We start from the raw sequence: 22073 nt of genomic DNA, 5'->3' as shown, positions 1-22073 counted from the left end.
AAAGTAGATGATGCAGCGTGCCCCAGGTGCACGACGACCGGGGTGGAATTGGAACATATGCTATGGACTTGCCCAATGTTAGGTCTTTACTGGAAGGAGGTAGGAGATACCCTGAATGGGATAACTGAATGGCAACTAGAGTTTGATATGGCCACTGGCATTCTGCACTGGTTCCCCCATACGCCCAAGACTAAGATCACTAGCAAATTTATAGACATGGGGCTAATATTGGCAAAGCGCGAAATTACGAAGCACTGGAAGGCAACAATAGGACCCAATAGCGCCAGGTGGAAAAACGAGTTCCTCAAATGGGCCAGCAATGACAGCACAATACGATATCAACTTGCGAGTAGACAACGAAATGAGAAAATGCTGGAAGCAGCACAGACATGGGAAGCGCTAGTACAGGCTCTGCGCGACTATGGGACACTGGACGAAGAAGCAGAATAGATGGCTGACTAAGGAAGGGCCCCGAGACATGACAGGCTCATCACACAGAACAATACACGGTTGCTCCTGTGCACGCATATTGCAGTAGTCAGATATAACTGAACGCATCGGTGATGGGGGATTGATGAAGAGGGAGGGAGAATAGGGATTAATTAGTAGTTAAGTAAGGGGTGCTATGAAACCTAGGTTACATTGGGAAACTGATAGCCTAAGTTACCTTGTAGACATGACTCGTATTGTATGTACAACTGTTAGGGCTTCCTGGACTGGCAATGGGAATTAGTGCTAGTGAAGGTTATGTAACGGACTATGTATGATTTGTGGAATAAAATCAATAAACTACGTTTTCCCAAAAAAAATGAGACCTATTACATAGCAAATGCTTGTTTTTTCTCACGGTCACCCTGCTGCTGCATCTGTCCAGAAAAGTGGAGCTGCGTGCGCTCAGAGTGGCTGATGCTGCCTCTTTTAATCACTCGGATGCTCTTTCTGGGCCCACCTGCTGCTTCACCGTTCCCTAACATCATGGTTTCACCAGACCATTCCGTTCTGACTGCCGCAGGCCGAGCTGAGCTGGAACGCAGTTTACTCAGCTGACAGCTCAGAAAGGACTTCACCACCCTCGAAAGGACAGATACTCCCGTTCTGCCAGCCGTGACAGACAGTTTCAAGGCAGGTAAGGCCAGCTGCATGGCACTGTACAGAGGCACTGTACTTCAGGACACAGAGCCAGGTGAGTCTAGGACTGATGATGCTCTACTGTATGTCTTTTATTAAGCCTGTTGTTAGTCTACGAGACAGCTGTGTTATACATAGATGCATAAAGATGAAGCACCTATGCAGTAGATGGTCTCTACATGTGTGACGTTACAACTTGTACACTTGCAATTGTTGCTGTTTGTATCTTTTATGTAACTCCTGTAATCCTAATTCCTTATGTATCACAACTGGTTCTTTTGTAAAGCGCTCTGATACCTTTGGGTAATGTTCGCGTTATATAAAATCGGATTAAATAAATACCATAAAGCGACGGGGAAAAAACCATCAGTTTCCAATCAAGCATTTGATAAATTAAATTCAGATCAAAATTACTGTAACAACATGGTTTGCAACATAGCATATATTATTCATGAACTATATTATTGTTTTAAACTAAACACATCACGTGAAAGCTGGTACAGACAGTTATGTTCAACTCTGAACTCCAGTAGCAAAAATAACGATTGCTCTTTTTCCGTGCGCTCAGCACCATTACGAGATAAGTGGCACAGTTCAAGGCCCAATGAAATGATGGCTCAGTACAGGAAGAAAGGATGTCAGAAATGGTAAACTATAGCCCTCTGTCACTCTTAGCCAGTGTATCATACTTGAGGGATACATATTTGGAAATGTTGTGGCGCTCATATCAGGCAGTTTATCCTGTGATTAGAACGCAAGTGAAAGCCGCACTTTTCGAATGCTCACCCGTCATAGAGTGTGCAAAGATATTTATTAACACTTCATTTAATATTGGGCGCTCAACATCCTGTGATTCTGGGCAAATCACCCAATCTCCTCCCGCCCAACAAAAAAAACATGAATGAGTCCATCAGTAACAAAACTGATGCGCATATAAAGCTCTCGGATCAGTGATGCTTTATATCTTTAGGTCAAGCTATATAAAACTCTAAAAAAAAAAAAAAAATCTCGGTTAGCTTCCGCCAGAGCATGCGCACTACGCCCGTACCTGGCGTGTTGGTCCTTTGTCTCTGTTCGAGGTTCAGGCTGCCGTTCCTTCCTCTCCACGGTCATTTATCCGCATTGGTCACGGCTGTCACGTGACGGGCGAGGCCGGAAGCATATCAGCGTCTCAAGCTTGCGCGGCAACGGATCCGGTGCAAGAGCGAGGAACATGAGTCTGAAAGTGTTTTGCACGTCCGTGACGGCCTCAAGGGAGGTGAGTGATAACCTTAAGGAGCGGGCAGAGTAGAGCTCATGTACCTTGTCCGTTTGGCAAATGAGCCTCGAAGGTACACACTTAAAGGGAGTACTCACTGTAGGCGGCATCTTGAGACTGAAGCAGCAGCGTTTGATCTTCGGTAAGAGGATCGGTCCTTGGGTCACCGGAGAGGGTCAATCCAACCTCTGACACACCCCTTTCCCTGATCATCCACGATACAGCATCCTGCTGCTCATAGACTGTATCTCAGGGTGACCAGGCGTCCACGTTTTGCCAGGACGGTACCAGTTTTTAACCAGCTGACCCAGCAAAATTCAAGAAGTGTAGCTCATGTCCCGGTTTTTAAAGAAGGTCGACTGAAAACGGTGGGAGGTGTTTTTTTATGTTTTACAAAGCAGGGATAGTTCGCAGTTGTTTCAAGAAAGCAGTGTAATTAACAGGCAAGCTACTGGGTTTAAAAATTGCATTTTATGTATATTACTGCCCGTTCTGTAATTCTCTGCTGAGTAGCGCTCTCATCGCTTGAAGTAAAATTTTAGTCCTTCTATTTTTGTGAAAGGTCCCGGTTTTTGGCTTTAAAATTCTGGTCACCCTACTGTATTGTCCACTCAGGAACTTAAACACCGAAGAACTCCACTGGATGTGGCAACACTGAACACCCCCTGCTTAGATCACCGCACATACGCTTCGTAGTGATCCTCAAAAGGCCTACCCACACTTAGAATTTCTCCACCTGGATATCTGACTGAGGTGCCTACTGCACTTCAAATATACATTTTGTTTTACTACTGAAACCGGGAGTAGGTATTTCATGTTTTCACTGAAACCCACCTTCCTGTTCTACTGTTTCAGTGTATCTCCCAGGGAAGTGGTGGTGCTTGCTTAAAATCTTAGAGACACTATGCTGGTGCTCACACTCTGCTCCAAGCTGAAGGTTTTTACAGCCAAACATGCTAGGCATCTCTGTTCTGGGAGGTATAATACAGGTGATGACATTAAAATAAACTTTCTCAGAGAGTAGTTTAGACTAGCGTATATCCAATTTTCTAGATATAACCAACTGTGACATACTCTTGGGCCCTATTTCTTTCATGCCTCAGATGTGCTATGGAGACAGGAAATGATCTTAATAATGTATGTTCATGTCCAAGCTCGAGACCTTTTTGAGAGGAAATATCTTAAGCATGTTGTACCATACTACTGCAGGGCCTGCTGGAATCTACCCCAACATTCTCAATCCTAAATATACTCAAAGATGAGTTGTACAAATGCAGAGAAAACTCTCCTACAATTAGGGCTGTAATGTCGCTCTAGTGACGTATCTGGAGCACACTAATGTGGAACTCGTGTGTGTAAACACGGGGGGTTGGTGTTGCACCCCTGTTAATGCAGGTAGGTGGTAGTGGTATACCTAGTCACCAGATGGATTTTTGGAATACATGCGCGTGGCCCCTAGCGAGACCTTGTCGGAGCGTAGTGCAATACCGAACATCACACGGTCTCAGTCGTATTTTATAGGCCTACTGGTGCTATACAATAAGCGGTTCCACTTTGTGGTCGGGGGCCTGTCACACTATTTTTTATTTTATTTAATGCGATTTTATATAGCGTGAACTTTACCCGAAAATGTCACAGCGCTTTATATAAGAACCAGTTGCAAAACATAAGGGCTAAGTATTACATGCGTTACATAAAAGATACAAACAGAAAGAATTGCAGATGTAAATGTAACTATCACTGCATGATCCCAACACTGGCGAAGAGCAGGTCTTTTGTCTAGCCCCCAGCGTGACGGCTGCGTACCGTGCCAAGGTGCGCGGTGCTGCGTGTGCTGATGCTGCGTGTGCTGATACGGAGTAGTATCGCCTAGCGTGTGTGTCTCCATGCAATCAGTGCTCCTGGTTTGCGCACGACGTGGTGAGTGTCATCTCCTGAGCCTGCCATTGCGAAGGGAGGTGTGGTGTGCCTCCCTCTGGTGGCCGCTGAGGGCATGTTGAAGCCTGCGTTAGCACAACGAAAGTAGAAAGCTCGAGATGTGTGCCCCCTGCTGGTTTTGTCAAGCGTTCTTGCCTCGTGTGCATGCTCCAAGTGCAAAATGTAAACGGTGATCCTGCATGGTGGATCAGTCCAGCATGCTTGCCACGGGTGCATGCTACAGCTTCAAGTTGATGGTGGAGGTCTTGTGGAAGGGAGCACCTGCTTATTCTGAGAGCTAGCAGTTGTAGACAACTGTGAGGAGCTCTGTCTCTCTGGTTGCCCATTATGCTCACTGAAATATAAGTAGGGACTCTGTACTTGCCCCATTTTCAACCACTGCAACATGGCCAATATCCCAGCCATTGAACCGGTCATAGTTGAGGGTGCCCCATTAGCGCAAGCACCCAGGTGGAAGGACTGAGGCTGCTACTCTTTTTTTGAATCTACTAAAGTTGACAATCCACAGAAAAGAGCAATGATTTTACACTTATGGGGCAAGGATGTTCATAACACTTCCAAGTCAATCAAAGCTGCTCCCTAAATGCACCTGACTCTCATTGCAGCTCTCCGAACTCATTTTGAAGCAATGCCAGCCAGGATTGGGAGGTTCATATTTGGACTGGCAAGGCAGCAGGCAGAAGAATATTGACCAGTTCAATGCACGCTTGAAGGAATTGGCCAGCGCCTGTGGTTTTGCCGATGAGGAGATACGGGGCCAACTAATTCAAGGGTTGCTCACAAAGCTTCGTTGACGCACACAACTGGAAGAGTGAGTGGGATTCCTTAGCTGCCATCCTAACGACGGGCCGGACAAAGAAACTCTCAAGTTTGTTCTACTCATGTGGAATTTGCTTTACACAAGCCAGTAAAGACTGAACCCGTCAATGCTGTCTCTCAGACTCCCAAAATGAGACCAGTCCAGAGGGAAATCGCAAAATCTGGAGCCTGTGGCTACTGCGAAGGGCCTGTTAGAGAGCCCAGCGAGAGGCAAGAAGTGTGCTGGGTGTGGTAAGATCAACCATGTTATGAAGGTTGGCCGGTCAGGAAAAGTGCATGCATAACCGTGAACCCTGTGCCTGAAGTACAAGAAAAACGACTGACATGGATGAGAGCAAAGAACATTTTGTTCATTTTTTTGTTTTTTATTTCCAGTTTTTCACCATTGACACTGCCTCTCAGACCACACATCGCCTGCCACAATGCCAAATAAGTGCTGGGGATAACCCTTCGCTAGCAGTGGTGGATACTGGGCCGTCCATCAACCTTATGTCCTCAAACTTATCGTGACATGCAGCCAACCCCACCTTTACACCAGGCTTTGATTAAAGTGTTTGACTATGCCTGGGCAAGGAGACCTTCTCATAGACCAATCTGTGCAGCCTTTGGTCCTCCAGTGCCTTGCGGCTCATTTGAGACCCCACATGATAAAGTAACTAGAAAAACGTGAATCTGCAGGCATCATTGGAAAAAAATGATGGGGCCTAGCTCATGGTTATCTCGGATTTGCGGTAGCAAGGAAGCCAAACAACCTGGTAAGGTGTGAATATGCGTCTGCCCAATGCTGTAATAAATTAGAACACCCACGATAAATGACTTGATTGGTGAACTCTGTGAAGCCAGCTGGTTCTCCATGCTGGATTTGTGTTCAGGATATGATCATCTGGTCCTTGCTGAAGAGTCTTGCTATATTATAACTTTCTCAACATGTGGGCTTGAAACGGTACAAGTAACTGAGTTTCGTCATCTCCAGTGCCGCCAAAGTTTTTCAAAATGTTATTCAAGAGCTTTTTGTTGACCTCTCGGGGGTCGTCCCTATCAGCAATGTCATTTTGATATATGCTATAACTGCCAGAACAGAATGTGAGGGTAAGAAAAGTATTACAGAGAATTTAGAACTCTGGCCTCGCTCTACATTGCTGCAAGTTCTACAGCTGAAGCTTCAATTCTTTGGATACGTTTTCTTGTCTGAGGGCATAGCACCTGATCCAGACAATGTCCGGGACATTAAGGACTCATCTCCATCAGCCACTGTTTCAGAGGTGTACAGTTTTTTAGGAATCGTGCATTACTGTGGTAATTTCATGAAGGACCTCAACACTCGCCCAACTTCTCATTGGGCCTACCAAGATATCAGTCCTGTGGTCATGGGGCTGGAGCAAGAAGCAGCTTTTGAAGCTACTAAAGATGGCTTGTCTGCTGACAGACATTGTTCTTTAACTCTCAAAAGGACACCACTATATCCGTAGGTACAGGCCGCAAAGGTCTGGGAGCAGTGTTAATGCAACGCCATACCGAAGATAAAGAATGGGCCCCTGTTGCATTTGTGGGCCTATCCCTTACCGTGACAGAGCAGCAATAGTCTCAAATTGGGAAAAAGGTAATAGCCATTCATTGGGGGATGTAGGTAGATAGACAATATATCAATCCATTCACTGTCACTACTAATCACAAGCCTTTAATTCTGCTTTTGAGGTACCTCTTCAAAACTGCCTCTGCGGATTGAAAAGTGGATGCTCCAGTTACAGGAGTATAATTGTCAAGTGGAATACTTCCCTGATCACACAATCCAGCGGCTTCCTTGTCCAGGCACCCTCGTGCTGCCACGCTTGATGAGGCAGATGAGAGTACGTAAGGTACGTGGTTGACTGGTCCCGTTCCGTTCTCAATGTATGCTATACGTCAAGCCACTAGCCAGATGAGTGAATGAGCAAGATGTTGGTAGCAGTGAAGAACAATCCGTTTGCATGCATTCAAGAGCAAATGGTCCCTGCTCACCCCAGAGGCTCGGTGAATCATGACAAGCCTATATCCTGTTCGACTTGAGATCTGACCTGTATAGCTGTTTGTTTGTTTTTTTTTTTTTTACGAGGACTTTGTTTAGTCATCCCAACCAAATTCACTGATTGGGTGGTATAGCTTGATCATTTAGGACATCACGATATGGTCAAGGCCAAGAACTGGGTGAAAACCAAAGTTTGGATCCCCTTGATGGATGAGATGGTAGAGGCATTGGATAGGTCATGCACCTGGTGTCTGGTGATGCCAGTTCACCTTATCCAGCAATGATGGAAAAGGGACCGCACGCCCTTGGGTCTGTGCCAGTCTTGACTTTGGGTTTCTCCCTGACAGGCGGCATACCATGGTCGTCATTGATGACTACTCAAAATACCCTAAGGTGGAGATTTAATCCTTTCTAACTGCTACTGAGGTATTGCCAAGGCTGGAGAAGATTATGGCTACTCACAGGTTGATCAAAGAATTAAGGACGGAAAACGGCCCGCCCTTCCAAGGATAAGAATTGGCTTCATATCTAACCTTACTTGACATTTTTCACAGAAAAAACGCTCCTTGCTGACCCCAAGAGAATGGAAAAGCGAAAGGTTTATGTGAACTTTATACAAGGTTATTCGGATCGCCTCTGCGAGCCAGCAAGTTCCAGAGCTTGCTATCTATTAATAACACCTCGATTATCGCCAACCTCCTCATTTGATTACTGGGACGAGTGCCGGGGTGCCTTTCCATGGGTCGTGTAGTACTGGGTTTGATACCTTACCGTCCCCCAGTGCAGTGGGTCCCTGATCCTATTGATGACCAACAAGTCTACGATAGAAGATCTAAGTCCAATGCCAGGGTTAGCTGTTGCCGTTGTGCCAAAGTATCAAATCTGGAAGTTGATGACTTGGTACTGTGGTGTATACGGGGATATGATAGATATATACTGACTAGGTTTAGGTTTGACAGCTTCCATCGTTTGGTTACATTTCCAGCTGTAAATGACTGGTCCAGGGATCTTTGCCAATGCCCATGCGATAATCTATCATCACAAACGACAATGCATGTGATCTTTTTTTTGAAAATTTTATTCTGAGGAACGTGCTAGATGGATTATGCCTTTTTTTGAAGCGTGGCAGCAATGTCGTCCGGCTTTCCTATTTTTAAAATTACTGGATAATTTGTACTGTATTGGAATCATGACTGGATTTTTAAAAAGCATTCTGAGGAAAAGCATAACATGTTAGTTTTTAAACTAAAATTATTGGGCCAGTTTTATTTAAGCAATACTTTTTGTATGAATTGTCTTTTTTTTTTTTTTTTTTTTTTTTTTTTTTTAAAAACACATTTTTATCGCTTGCTTTTATGATTTTATCAAATGTCTATAATCAAATAAAGCACTTTTTTGATTCTGACTTGGTACTGATTCAGGATATATTCCCTGGCAGTAAGTTCCAGTTTCCTTTAGAGCGCATCCCGTGGATTGTCTCCTTGCGGGGCACCAAGATCACTGCATGTTGCAGGAAGGAAACAATCACCTTTAACATTTCCATGTTCAGAGGTTTCATCCAAATTGTAGTCCTCCTCTGGATGTGGATCTACTGACAGTGGACATGGTTCTCCTCGCTCTGCTCTGCTGTAGAATCTCCAGATATTCCATGTGGCAGTTTGTCTGACCCCTCAGTATAGCTGCAGATCTCACACCAGGTATGAATTTCTGGGCAATCCAGTCCAGTAAACTCGGCTGCGGATCATGTGGTGTGATGGTGGTGATTCTTTCATGTCTCCGGTTACTACTGTCATCAGGTATGTTACATGCTGCCATCTCAGTAGTTGTGTGAACTGTGGACTTTCTGCTATCTATCTTCATTTATGTTGCTAGTATTAAACTGCAGGCTGTACATTGACCTGTCTGTACACTTTTTAAAAATGTGTATTTTTGGGAGGAATGTAGTGTCGCTCCAGTGACGTAACTGGAGCGCACTAATGTTGGATTTGTAGGTTTAAACACAAGGGGTTGCGGTTGCACCCCTATTAATACAAGCAGTAGTGGTATACCCTGTAACCACGTGGTGTTTAAGAATAATACTGTTCCGCTGGGCGTGGCCTCTAGCGAGACCCTGCAGGAGCGGAGAGCAATACTAAACATCATGCTGTCTCAGTCGTATTTCATAGGCCTACTGGCTCGGAGCATTAAGCAGTTCCACGTATTGATTGGGGCCCGTCACATTATCCTTGCGGGATCCCGACACAACATAGGGCTAATATTTAGAAAACGGGATATAGCACATACTTGGAGGCAAGTGATCCCTCCTATCCTGGTGAAATGGAAACATGACCTGGCCAGCTGCAGCCTACTTGAATTGCCTATTTCATGAAGTCCATGATCTCCCCCGCCAGCGTAGTAAAATTTGTGGCCAGAGGAATGGTTATTTTGATTAATATCTTTCGGATGGTGGTTAATGGAAATTGAATCCATGTGCGGAGGACTGTCTCTATCAAATACATTCAAATGCCAAACTATTTTTTTTATAGGCTCTTGTATAAACTCCAAGTTATTGCTAAGCATTTTTGTGGACCATGTCCGATTGTTGGTCTAATTATGACTGCTAGTCGGGTCTAGCCCTGTGTTGTATTTGGTTTTAAAATGCCAAACTTAAATCTTCTTTAAAGGAAAAAATAATTATTGCATAGTGCTTTTGTATGCTTCCTTTATTTTAAGCCTAGGTTTTGACCGCACAGGTGTCAAATTACGTATTGCTAGCAATATATAGACTGGGCTTTGAGTCTCCCATTTCAACCACTAGCTTTCTACGACCAGCCATTGGCTCCCATCTTGCCAAAGCCCAGTGGAGTATTAATCTTTCACCGAAAGCTACTGGCATTTTAGTTGTACCATTCTTCCTCCACTTGGGTGCTTTAATTGACCTGCATGAACTTTTCAACTATCGCGGTCTCTATCGCGGTCTGTCTCCTCTTGCTGTGTCCCCCTTGCACGTATCGCTCTATTGTGCTAACACTTTATGCGTTAGTACCTTACATCCAGACCTGTTGGCTTTGCCAGTACTTGTTTGCTCTGGTGCCGTAGAAGGATAACTGGGAGCTGCTAGGGCCCCACAATAGTGTCCAATAGCAGTGGGACGCCATAATTGTTCATAATGTCACATGGCAGCATTATTATAGTGTCACAGATGTTTGTTCTTGTATAACCTGAATGCTCCTTTCCTGACCTTGTACTTTTTACTGCAGGTCAAGTCCCAGCAGGCAGAAATGACCCGGATTCTGGAGTCAAAAGGGATTCAATATGAGTATGTTGATATCTCCCAGGACAACAGCTTCCTTGAAGAAATGAGGACCAAATCGGGGAACCCAAAAGCTGTCCCTCCCCAGATCTTCAATGGAGACCACTATTGTGGGGTAAGTTTGAGGTGGGGTGGGATGCTTTGTGCTAGGCGAATCCTATCACATAAGTCAATGACATCAGGGCTCCTGTCAGTGATGCATCCAGCATGGTAGAAGTTGGAAACGAGCAGTGTAAAAATAACCGGTGTTCCAACCTTGATGTCTGCTTGGATTTGAAGACCTGTTGCAACACCACTCACCTGATAGCTCCTTTAAGCAAACACTGGTTTCAATTTAGTAGAATATAAATCATTATTTTTAACAGGGCATTAGCAAACATGATATGCTAGCATTGGTTGTCAAATTTGTAGGATTTAAAGACTACTTTAAAGGGGATATTAGAACACTGCTGCTTCTGGCCCACCCCAATTCAGGGCAGAGCACATTTTGTAAAGTGCCTCAGCAGCAGGAAGGACACTGGTTGGGTGCATTGTGTGTGCAGCACTAGCCTGTTCCTCCTCCCTTTCGGATTTGCGAACAAGAAGTTCCAACTCAAAACACTGGGCTCGCACCATTGGGTGTTGGTCCACCATTTGTCTCCTTCTGTGTTTTGTGGATGTGGCAGTTTTAAAAACGCAACTTCTTAGCTTCCATGATTCTCTTTTTGTTTTCTTGATAGAACCTCCTCTTAGAGTTCGTTTATTTCCTTCTAGTCCCACACCAGTTGGAAGAGCTGGACCCAGCTAACCGGCTCAGCCGAAGGAAATCCGAGACTTTACTATCAAAGGACCAGGCAGTTCAGATCTCTGAGGACAACCCAGGGAACTTTCTTCTTATGCTTTTGTAAATTGTTTTTATTCCATCAAGGAGAAAATGCAAAAGAGAACAGCAATCTTGAGCAACCTAATAAGCCGCCTATGATGGATATATTCATTACACTGTGTTTAACTTTACAATGTAAGGTTTTTTTACAGTCCTAGGTTTGTTATATATTATTGGGTCTTCATAATGTATAGTTGAAGGCTGTCGATTTTAGCCACTTTTATTTAGTTTTGCTTCATGCAGGAGAGCAAAGTGACTAAAGTGTTTTTTGAATTTCCAAGGATGTGGGGAATTTTCTTCAGGTCCCCAGTCAAAAGGTGGAAGGTCTCCAACCCATTGATAGACTCCTCAGGGTGTGTAGCATTTAAAAGTATGTGGTTTTTAATAGCTTTGTGGCAGGGTGTTTAAACTGTTTGCATGTGTTTGCATGCTTAGTCTTATTTCTTTTTGCCAGGAGACCAAACCAACTTGAAGTTTCTAAGTGACCCTTATCTTCACATGTAGTATCTCAGGGGAAATTATACATTGTCCTGCAGTCCCCAAATTCCTTGTGCTGGGTTTGGGAACAAGAAGCAAAATTGAACTTTTTTTTAACAGTCTTATGAAAAATAAGAATGGAAACAAACGGGAGTACTAGAATTAATCTCCGCCATTAGTACTTGGAGCAATGTCTTAATACTTTTTTTATTATTTTTTTTTTTTATGCCCACCATGCTATTTCAGACTGGTACTATCAGCCATACGTGAATCGTCCATAGACCTGCTGTAGTGTCAACAATCCATCCTGAACTGCCAGACCATATTCCTTCTGTACTCGACGCAAGAAACCCTCTACCAGCTTCAGCCTATTTAAGTATTGTCAGTGGGGTGTAGTTTGATGGTCTGGAATGTTACCTGAGGGATTATCAGTGGTTACAATTAATATAAGCATAACCATCTATTTCATGGTTTGTTGCAGTTGACCCACTGAGTGCAACAGGTATGCCCAAAGTGGGTCCTGTGATTACTGTCCCCGTAACATGTGAGCTGTACCTCACTGACAAGGCTCATCAGTATATAGCTAGTTTCTATCTACAGCTGCATCGTGGGTGAAATTGATTGGAAGGTGGACTGAGCAGTGGATTGTGGCTGAGATAATTGTCATTCCTTCCATTACTTTGTTATAGTTTGTCTCGAAGCACAACAGAAGTGGCAAACTGGGAGAGGCGAATGTTGTTACATTGGCATATATCATAAACTTATGTGCTGCAACACTAATAGTGCTTTACTTGCATCATAGAAGAAACCAGTTACTTACCTTTAACTATACGTCTCCTGTATTGGAAGCTTTCATAGCAATCTACCAGAGGAGGTGTTGGTGAGGCAGGCAATGACTTTCTGTAATCGTCCCATTCCGAGGCAGTGTCATGCAATTCCCGCTCCTCATCTGCAGAGGCTGGTTCCTGGAGAGGAACAGCTTTTGGAGTACTAGGGACCAATAATACAGCAGGAGTATTTGGTCGTACAGTTGTCGCCTGAGTCTACTGGCTGGCCCTGGCACTGGAAAGTGTTGCCTGTGATCATAGTATTGTTGATCCTCCTCCTCATCATATGGCTGACACTTAACATGTAACTCTGATGGACTATAAGCTTCCCCAAATGGACCACTATCTTGTTCGCAAACTTCATCATCCTCTTCCAGTAGATGAGTTGGAAATAAAGGCATAATTCTACTGGGCGAAGTGTGCGTTGGTGTAATTTCCCCTTCTGTTTTTTCCGGTAAAATGTATATATATATTTTTTAAAACTTTTTTTTCCTTTGACACAATTATTGTTGACGACGGTGTCTTCAGTTCCAAAAATTTTACCTCAGGCGACGTCGACGACTATGACTTTGACAGTCGTGACTTCGACAGTTGTGGTTTTGTTGACGGTAGAGATCTCGTCTATGCTGGAGATTGCCTCCTTGTCGATGGTTTCTTCGATATCGCCGACGGTAGCATGCTAGATGACAATGACTGCCTAGTCAGCGGCTCTGACGACTTTGTCGACGGTACCTTACTCTACGACGATGGTTCCAAAATCGGTTTCATTGACGACCAATGCATCCCAGACAATTAAGTCTCTGTAGGTTTCAGAGGACTGGTCGAAATTGGACCCGGTGTCGATGAGCCGGGATGTCGTCGGCAAAGAGAGACATAGAACAAGTTGTCGACGTGCCTGCAGAGCAGCCTCTCTTAAACAAAATGGTTGAACCACCATCCTTCACAAGAGAACTGACTGGCTTGTCAGAAGTTTTTTGAATAAGTTTTAGAAGAGCTGGAGTTGTATCTGGCCCAAACAATCTTAGGATGCTGCTCTTTTTTAGTGATAGCCCTTACTACACTCAGAGGAAGATTCGTGAGAGGACTTCATGGTGCATATCTTGGCAGGTGCCTTATCTGACTGCGAAGGATCCCTGGCTCTTTTTGAAGACCTTTTTGAAGCTTTAGAAGAGGTTGACTGCTCACTTTCTGAATCTAATACAGGATCAGATCTAGTTTTCAACTTTTGAAGCCAAATTAAGACTTCCTTCTCTGTCCCGCAGGGTTTTATTTGAGAATGTACAACAAATTGTGCAGTCTGTAGCCTTATGAGAAGGGTACAAACAATAAATGCAGTCTTTATGAGGGTCCTCTACATAAAGCCTCTTCTTCAAACAAGTGGCACATTCTCTAAAGAGAGCCTTAGTCTTATCAGCCATGGTTCAGTCCCAACAAATAAGTAAATCCACTCTATTGATATCAATTTGAGGTTTAAGTACTTTCCTGACAGGAAATCCCGAAAATGTCCTTTAGAAGAAAAAACTGAGCAAAGAGGAGACTCCCTTAGCACAACGTGCAATACAAAATCTGAGGTGCTGACCTCTCTGGAGGGTTCTAGAAGGTGATTCGATGCTGATTGGTTGAGGCAGAACTTTGGTTCTTTTTTTAATAATGACCATGATAAATTAATAAACTGAGAGGCCTTTCTAGTCTATATCTATCGGTGTACTATTACTTTTACTAAGTCTTTTTCTACTATTATTAAATACTAGGGACTCCCTTCATGACGAAGGGGAATGATTTAAAGCATGTGAATCTTTGAAAGTTCCTATACTGGAGTACTTCAATCTCCTGGGTGTGTGCTAGTTTTAACCACCTTCTTGCCTCTACCACAGACACGTGAAGGAGTAGTTTCTTACCTGTAACTCCAGTTCTGTAGTAGGGGTATCTCTGTTATAGTCATAATCTAGTGAATAGTCCCGTCCATGTGTGTGGACCCCGGAGCAATCAAAAATAATCTCTTAAGCTGTCCTCATTGCAGCCCTGCATAGACAATTAAGAGAAAATTAAAGACAATAATGCAGCCTGTACCTACAAGGCTACACTGTCCAGTACTTCAACTAGAAATGCCAAGGATATTACTAACACATTTAACGCAATCTGTAAAGTTTCCCCCCTTAGAGAAACTTTCCTCCCCTCACCAAGTCCTTGAAATGATAGCGAGGAAGGGATGGACAGACAAGCCTCCATAGGCTGCCATTATGTGTCTGAAAAAGTGATACCGTGCCTTTAAAGAACTCTAGAGACCCTTGGTATCCCAGCATGCACAGCCCACTCCTTTTACTTTCAGTTCTTTTTGAAGGTGCGTAAAGCAAGGCCTGTAGCATACATCACAGTACCATTTTCTCCACCGGGGAGGAGGGTGGGCGCTTATGACTATAACAGAGATACCCCTGCTACAGAACTGGAGTTACAGGTAAGAAACTACTCCTTCTGTAGTAGGGGATCTCTGTATAGTCATAATCTAGTGAATAGAATGGCAAGCCCATCCAAAAAACAACCCGGCGGTGGAGAAACAGACAACACCACTATTGTGCGAACAGATTCCGCAGCGAAGCCTGCCCAACCTGAGCATCTGCTCTGGCATCAGAATCCAGACAGTAATGCTAAGCAAAAGTGTGGACTGACTTCCAAGTGGCCACCCTGCAGATCTCTGCATCGGAACATTTCGAAGCAAAGCTGTTGTAGCTGCTTTGCCCCTGGTAGAATGAGTCTTGGGCTTACCCCTTAAGGTCTTATTCGCTTTCTGATAACAGAGCTGGATACATGACACAATCCACCTAGAGATGGACTGTTTCGAAGTAGCCAGACCAGTCCTAACCGACCCGTAGTTGACCAACAATTGGTCGGATCTACGAATACCCTTGGTCTTATCCAGATAGAATTTCAACACCCTTCTGACATCCAGGGAATGAAGAGACCTTTCCGCTGGAGTGGAAGGATTCTGGAAAAATGTTGATAACGTTTTTTTTTTTTTAGAGTTTTATATAGCGCGAACTTGAACCGAATCAGTTATCAGAGCGCTTTACATAGCACCAGTTACGATACATGAGGACACTTTCATTTTTTTTTTAGGCACGGGGAGATTAAGTGATTTGCCCAGAATCACAGGGGGTTTTTGGCGTCGTTACCGAGACTCGAACCAAGTTTCCGAGGTCCAGCGCCTTAGCCGTTAGGCCAACCCCTCTGATTTTCATGTTAATCAGACTCTTATAGTCTGATTAACATGAAAATCAGAAATCACCTTGGGAAGGAACTTAGGGTGAGTACGCATAAGAACCTTAGCAGCATGAAATACAGTATAAGGTTCCTGGCAACACAATGCCTGAATTTCACTCACCCTGCGGGCTGATGTAATGGCCACGAGGAATGCCGCCTTCCAAGACAGGTGCTGCAGTGAAGCTTTATGAATAGGCTCGAAAGGTTCCTTCATCAGCCTGGACAGCACCACATTCAGTTCCCATGAAGGCGAAGGAAGTCTAACAGGAGGGAACACCTTCTTCAACCCTTCCAAAAAATCCTTAATCACAGGAATCTGGAAGAAGGATGTCTGCGAAGGGCATTTTCTGTAAGCAGTCAATGCAGCCAGATGAACCTTAATGGAATTGAAATTAAGGCCAGACTGAGCTAGATGCAGAAGGTATAGAAGGATAACCTCCTACTTGCAGGTCGTCTGATCATAGTTCTTAGACGTGCACCAGATGCAGAATCTCTTCCACTTGTAAGCATAAGAGGTCCTAGTAGACGGTCTCTTAGCCTCCTTCCATATGTCCATGCAATCCTCGGGGATTCAGGTGTCCATATTGCACTCTCAGGAGCCATGCTGCCAAACTCAACGATGAGCGGTTGGGTTGCACCATCTGCCCCCCGAACTTCGTGAGAAGGTTCGGCCGACACGGCAGCTGCCGATGAGGCAGGATCTACCAGTAAAGCAGGTCCGTAAACCACCACTGCCTGGGCCATTCCAGCGCAATGAGGATCTTCCACGTCCGGGATCGGGCCAGCTTGATGAGCACCGCCGGAATCAGGGGAATGGGTGGAAAAGTGTACAGAAAGCTGTTCGACCAGCTGATCCATAACGTGTTCTCCAGAGTCCCCGGCTGGTAATACCTCGAGGTGAAGTTGCGGCATTTGCTGTTTTCGGCGGTGGCGAACCGATCCCCTTCTGGAGTGTCCCACATGGCGAAGATGTCGTCGAGCACCTCGTCGTTCATGACCCACTCGTGGTTTTCGAGAAGCAACCTGCTGAGGGTGCCCGCCTGAACAATCTGCACACCTGGCAGATGAGTTGCAGTTATCTTCAGTCCTCTGGCTAACAGCCAGTGCCAGATTGCCTGCGCTTCCTGTGACCGTGTGCGTGATCTCGAGCCCCCCCCCCCCCCTGCTTGTTGAGGTAATACATCGTGGTCTTATTGTCCATCTGCACAAGCAAGGAGTTGGTCTGGAAGGACGGATGAAAGGCCCTCAGTGCCAAGTGAACAGCTCCGAGTTCCAGGAAATTCATGTGATATGTGGACTCTGTCGGAGACCACGTTCCCTGGATCTGTAGATGGTCTGAATGCGCTCCCCAGGAGAGACGCATCCGTAACGATAGTCTGAGTCGGGATGTCCTTGTGGAAAGGAACCCCTCTGAGGAGATTCTCTGCCGAGCACCACCATCTCAGGGACTGTTGGGTGTGAAGAGACCACTGAATCCGGTCGTCCCATCACCCTTTCCTCTGGTCCTCCAAACATTCCTGTAGCGGCCTCGTGTAGGCGCGCGTGCGGAGTGAGGAAGATACAAGAGGCCATCGATCCCAGTAGAGAAGACACCGTCCTCACTGTTGTAGATGGAGCAGCTATGAGAGCCTGAGCCTTCCGAAGGATGCATAAGTGTCTCTCCTCTGAAGGAGACACGCTTGCTGCCAGCGTATTGATGGAGGCTCCCAAGTACTGTACCAGAATCGGGACAGACTTGGACAGATTTATGTGCAACCCCAGACGGTTCAGCAGGACAGCCGTCCTGTTGAAGTGCAATTGCGCTTCCTGGAAGGTGGAGGCTTTGATCAACCAATCGTCCAGGTACGGGTAGACAAACACCTTGTTCTTTCTCAGGTGCGCTGCTACCACAGCCATGCATTTTGAAAAAGTCCTGGGTGCAGACTTCAGACCAAACGGTAGTACGGTGTACTGATAGGTGCCGACGAGGAAGCGCAGGCACTTCCGATGTTTCCGTGCAATGGGCACATGGAAGTATGCATCTTGCAGATCTATCGCACACAGCCAGTCTCCTCTCTGCAGCGGAGGATAAATCTGGTGCAAAGACAGCATGCAAAACTTTTCCCTGCGAATCCACTTGTTTGCTTGTCGCAAATCCAGAATGGGTCTGAACTCGTTCTTGTCCTTCTTCTGTACTAGGAAGAAGCGAGAGTAAAGACCCTTTCCCCTTTGAGACAGAGGGACGTCTTCTATCGCCCTTTTTCTTAACAGGGTATCTGCCTCCGCCGGAAGCTCACGCAGTTGGAACTGCGAGCCAACCGGTGGAATTGCTGGAGGTGGGCTGGTGAAACGAAGACTATCCATTGTGAGCATTATTCAGCACCCACTTGTCCTGAGTAATGTTTCTACACTCTGCCATGTAATGTTGAATGCTTCCCCCCCCCCCCACCGGAGTGGGTAACGGATGAAGGGGAAGTAGCACCTCAGGGCCTAGACCCAGCCGGGCCTTTGGTCGCGGAGGAAGACTGTTGACCACCTCATCCCCTCTGGCGCTTTTGGAACGGTTTCCGCTGGAACTGCTGCTGTTGCTGTCAAGCCTGTCGACCTTGCCCTCTGCCTTGCGCCCCGTACCGCCTCTGGAACGGGCGGAAGGTCTTTTTCTGTTCCTTAGGATTTTCCACCCGACAGCCGTCAGGGTTTCCTCCTCCATGCGGGCCATCTCGTTGTCCGCATGTTTCCCGAAGAGGGTCTCGCCCGAAAAGGGTAGGTTGGCAACTCTCTGCTGCGCCTCGGGCTTCAAGGATGTAAGATGAAACCAGGCGTGGCGCCTCAGGTTGACCCCATGGCAGTACCCGTGGGCTGCCAAGAGGGAGGAATCCGCAGCCGAGCTTATCACCTGGTTGGAGACCAGCAGTCCTTCAGCAAGGATCTCTTGGAAGTGTTCCGAGAACTGTTGGTGGGACTCCCACAGGGCCCGATCGTAACGATCCAACAGTGCTGAGGCACTCGCGGCCTTCATTGAGGTGGAGGCCGTCCCGCAAACCTTTCTTCCTTCCTTCCTTCCTGCCTGCCAAATCCATCCAGCGGCTCTCCTTGTCAGGAGGCACTGTCGATGATTGGGTGGTGGTGTGCTGTTTTCTTGCTGCCGTCACAATTACCGAGTCAGGCGCGGGATCCAAACGAAGAAACGCTGGGTCCAAATCAGGAGCCTTATATTTCTTCTGCAGCCTTGAAGGTGCCGATCTCGTAGCCGCAGGGGTGAGTAACAGCTCCATGGCAGGTTCCACCAGCCCAGGCACCAAGGGCAGCAAAGGGCGAGAGAACTGCTTCTTGTGCAGGGTTTCGAAATGTAAGTCAATGGCGCAGGCACAGTGAGCGTGATGCCCAGCTTAGTCGCCCCTCGCAGCAACACGTCCTGGAAGGAGACTGTCGTCTACTGGAAACACCCTCGTCCGAGGAGAGTCCGACAGGGTAGGTGAATAGTCCCTGGCACTGGATGAATCCGTGTGGCGGGACCTTGACCGGTCCCTCCTGCGGTGCTGTCTGGATCTCGTAGAGGAGCGACGGCGACTCCTGGATCTATCCCTCTGTCGGGAGCGAGATCTCGACCTCCTCGGACAGTCCACGGGCCATAGTGGAGGGAGCTGTGGAGGCCGAAACGGGAGCCTAGGTTGTGGTGGCCCCATAGGCGGCGTTGGGAGATGTGGTAACGAGACAGACCTCGACGGAGGTGGAGGAGGAACAGGCGGTGGAGGAGGAGTCTGGTTACCTGGAGGAGGATCCTTGGGTAATGGAGGTGGAGGTGGAGGTGACGGCGACCTCGGCTTGGAGGGCGAATAGACTTGCGAGTGCTCCGAGCCCAGAGACTCTTCCCCTCTCCTTTTCTTCGCCTGACCTGAAGTGGGGGGGGGGGGCAGATCTCACAAGTCCCAGGAACATGAGAAGAAGGGAGACACAGGATACACACCCTGTGTGGATCAGATTTTGCCTTCTTCCTGGCACACTCTGGGCATTTATCAAATAAGGCAGGCATATTTGACAAAAGAGCGGCCAAAATCACCAGAAAACTCCAGCAAAGTAGAGAAGAAGCAAAAATACGTTGAGTGAACACACTCTAACACTTTAAGTGCCAAAAATTACACAAAACACCCAAAAAAGGGAGAGCTCCATGCTCCAGGGTCCTGCTAGCAGGAGCCGGAAAAAAGAACTGAAAGTAAAAGGAATGGGCTGTGCATGCTGGGATACCGAATGTCTCTAGAGTTCCTTAAAGGCACGGTATCCCTTTTTCAGACACATAATGGCAGCCTATGGAGGCTTGTCTGTCCATCCCTTCCTCGCTATCATTTCAAGGACTTGGTAAGGGAAGGAAAGTTTCTCTAAGGGGGGGAAACTTGACAGATTGTGTTAGTAATATCATTGTCATTTCTAGTTGTAGTACTGGACAGTGTAGCCTTGTAGGTACAGGCTGCATTATTGTCTTTAATTTTCTCTTTAGTGTCTATGCAGGACTGCAATGAGGACAGCTGAAGAGATTATTTTTGATTGCTCCGGGGTCCACGCACATGGGTGGAACTATTCACTAGATTGACTATACACAGAGATCCCCTACTACAGAACCACATGCTCTCCAAGATCACCCTTTTAAAAGGCATTTTATGTAGACCTGTATGCAACCCACACACTGCTGCTCACACTACACAATGTAGTAGTTCTTATTTTGTGTAGCTAGGGGTTACTTTGTGTGCCTCTGAAATATCCCTGGGAGGTGTTACCGTGTACTGGGATTTGTGCTTCACCTGTGGAGACTTGCTGAAGCCCAGTCAAGTAACATATGCCCTTCTGAATTGTACTGGTATGCTAATTGATGTAAGACAATGGTATTGTTCCTATCTCTGTCTGGGGAAACTGTGGAGCAGGTTTTCCAGGAAGTGTTGGAAAATCTGTGTTATCTCTCTCGGGTGCCCTTGTAGGTCTGATATTGGTGACTGCTGGAGTCTGGGGCGCTCTGCAACTATCACTAGAGTGTGCCAGCTGCTAACATTAGAATCCAAGGTAGCTTATGGCTGTCTCTCAGATCTTCCTAATATGCAATGTGACTGTAGTGTGCATGACCCTTTCTAATGGTGTCTTCTGTCCAACAGGATTTCGAAATGTTCAAGGATGCCATTGAATGTGACACCATGACTGAGTTCCTGAAGTTGAGCAAAGAATGAGTCGTAATCATCTCATGTTCATCTGACTGCATTCCAACCTGGCCAGATCCCAGTCCTGCAACTCCTGAGCTGTCTCCACATTCCACTGAAACTTCAATCCCCATCTTACCCTGCGCCATGTATGTTACAGCATGGTTGAGCCAGATGTTGCTGTGCATTCCATCTGCGTAATCTTTCAGCCTATGTAGCTTCCAGTGTCGCCTCTCTCCCAAAAAGCTAAGCATTCCATTGCATTTGAGGGACCCGTGAGGGCAGACTGCTCAGTTCTGTGTTGCTTTGCTGGATAAATGATTTTCATATTCTAATGTGTTAATTACCATTTCCCTCCTCCAGGCAAAAATATAAACAAAACAACCAAACGACTTTTACCTTCCCAGTCTTAAGTGCTGCTTAACTTGATAAGCCCTTTGCTCTTGTGCAGGTCTAAAAAGCCCACACAGTACCTGACCACTCATGTGGGTAAAACCCTATTTTTCTGGCCTGTCTTGATTTGTGTATGCCACAGGCATTATAAATGCTGATGAGCCTGCCTTCTCCCATCAATCTGAGTGTACACCATTCCCCAGTGTTCCATACTCTGCTGCTTTTGTAATCTCTGGACCAATACACTTGTAATGATTCCTGCCAAAAGGAAGTTAAAATTGTGCTTTGTCTTCCAAGCTGCTAATAAATGTGATTGGACCTTGGTCCATTGCCTTTTTTATTAAACAGTTTGTGAGTAGTCTTTTATTTTCTCTGTAAACTCCAATACATGCTTGTTTCCGAAACACATTGGTACTTGGCAGTGTTTTTTAAAAAACGTTTTTTTTTTTTTTAAAGATTGTATCTGTTCCAAAGCATTACAGTCCACTATATTCTCAAGTTTATCTTTTAGGAACATAAATATATTTTTTCAATGAGCGGGGGGGGGGGGGGAGTACGGATTACCATTAATGCTTCAAGCCAGACATTTAAAGACCTACACTGCCCGTGCTAAAACAAGAGCTAGCGAAATTATTTCCGATTGAGTGTCTAATG

The 22073-nt window shown here is 45.9% G+C and overlaps 1 protein-coding gene across 1 annotated transcript; it reads left to right on the top strand.

Annotated features, from left to right (window-relative positions):
• The first annotated feature begins 2230 nt into the window (after nt 1-2230).
• On the top strand, nt 2231-21764 carry SH3BGRL3 (SH3 domain binding glutamate rich protein like 3). Its single transcript, XM_078682659.1, has 3 exons — nt 2231-2386; nt 10388-10555; nt 20985-21764. The coding sequence occupies exons 1-3, from the start codon at nt 2342-2344 to the stop codon at nt 21054-21056; spliced, it is 285 nt and encodes a 94-aa protein (XP_078538785.1). The 5' UTR covers nt 2231-2341; the 3' UTR covers nt 21057-21764.
• Nucleotides 21765-22073: the final 309 nt, after the last annotated feature.

Source organism: Lissotriton helveticus, chromosome 3_1, assembly GCF_964261635.1.
Source record: "Lissotriton helveticus chromosome 3_1, aLisHel1.1, whole genome shotgun sequence".
NCBI classification, from domain to species: Eukaryota; Metazoa; Chordata; class Amphibia; order Caudata; family Salamandridae; genus Lissotriton; species Lissotriton helveticus.
This window is presented reverse-complemented; position numbering and strand designations above follow the sequence as displayed.

Coding starts and splice junctions, on each gene's coding strand:
- SH3BGRL3 (XM_078682659.1), top strand. CDS start 2,342: ATGAGTCTGAAAGTGTTTTGCACGTCCGTGACGGCCTCAAGGGAG. Junction 2,387..10,387: donor CCGTGACGGCCTCAAGGGAG/GTGAGTGATAAC, acceptor TTTTTACTGCAG/GTCAAGTCCCAGCAGGCAGA. Junction 10,556..20,984: donor ATGGAGACCACTATTGTGGG/GTAAGTTTGAGG, acceptor TCTGTCCAACAG/GATTTCGAAATGTTCAAGGA.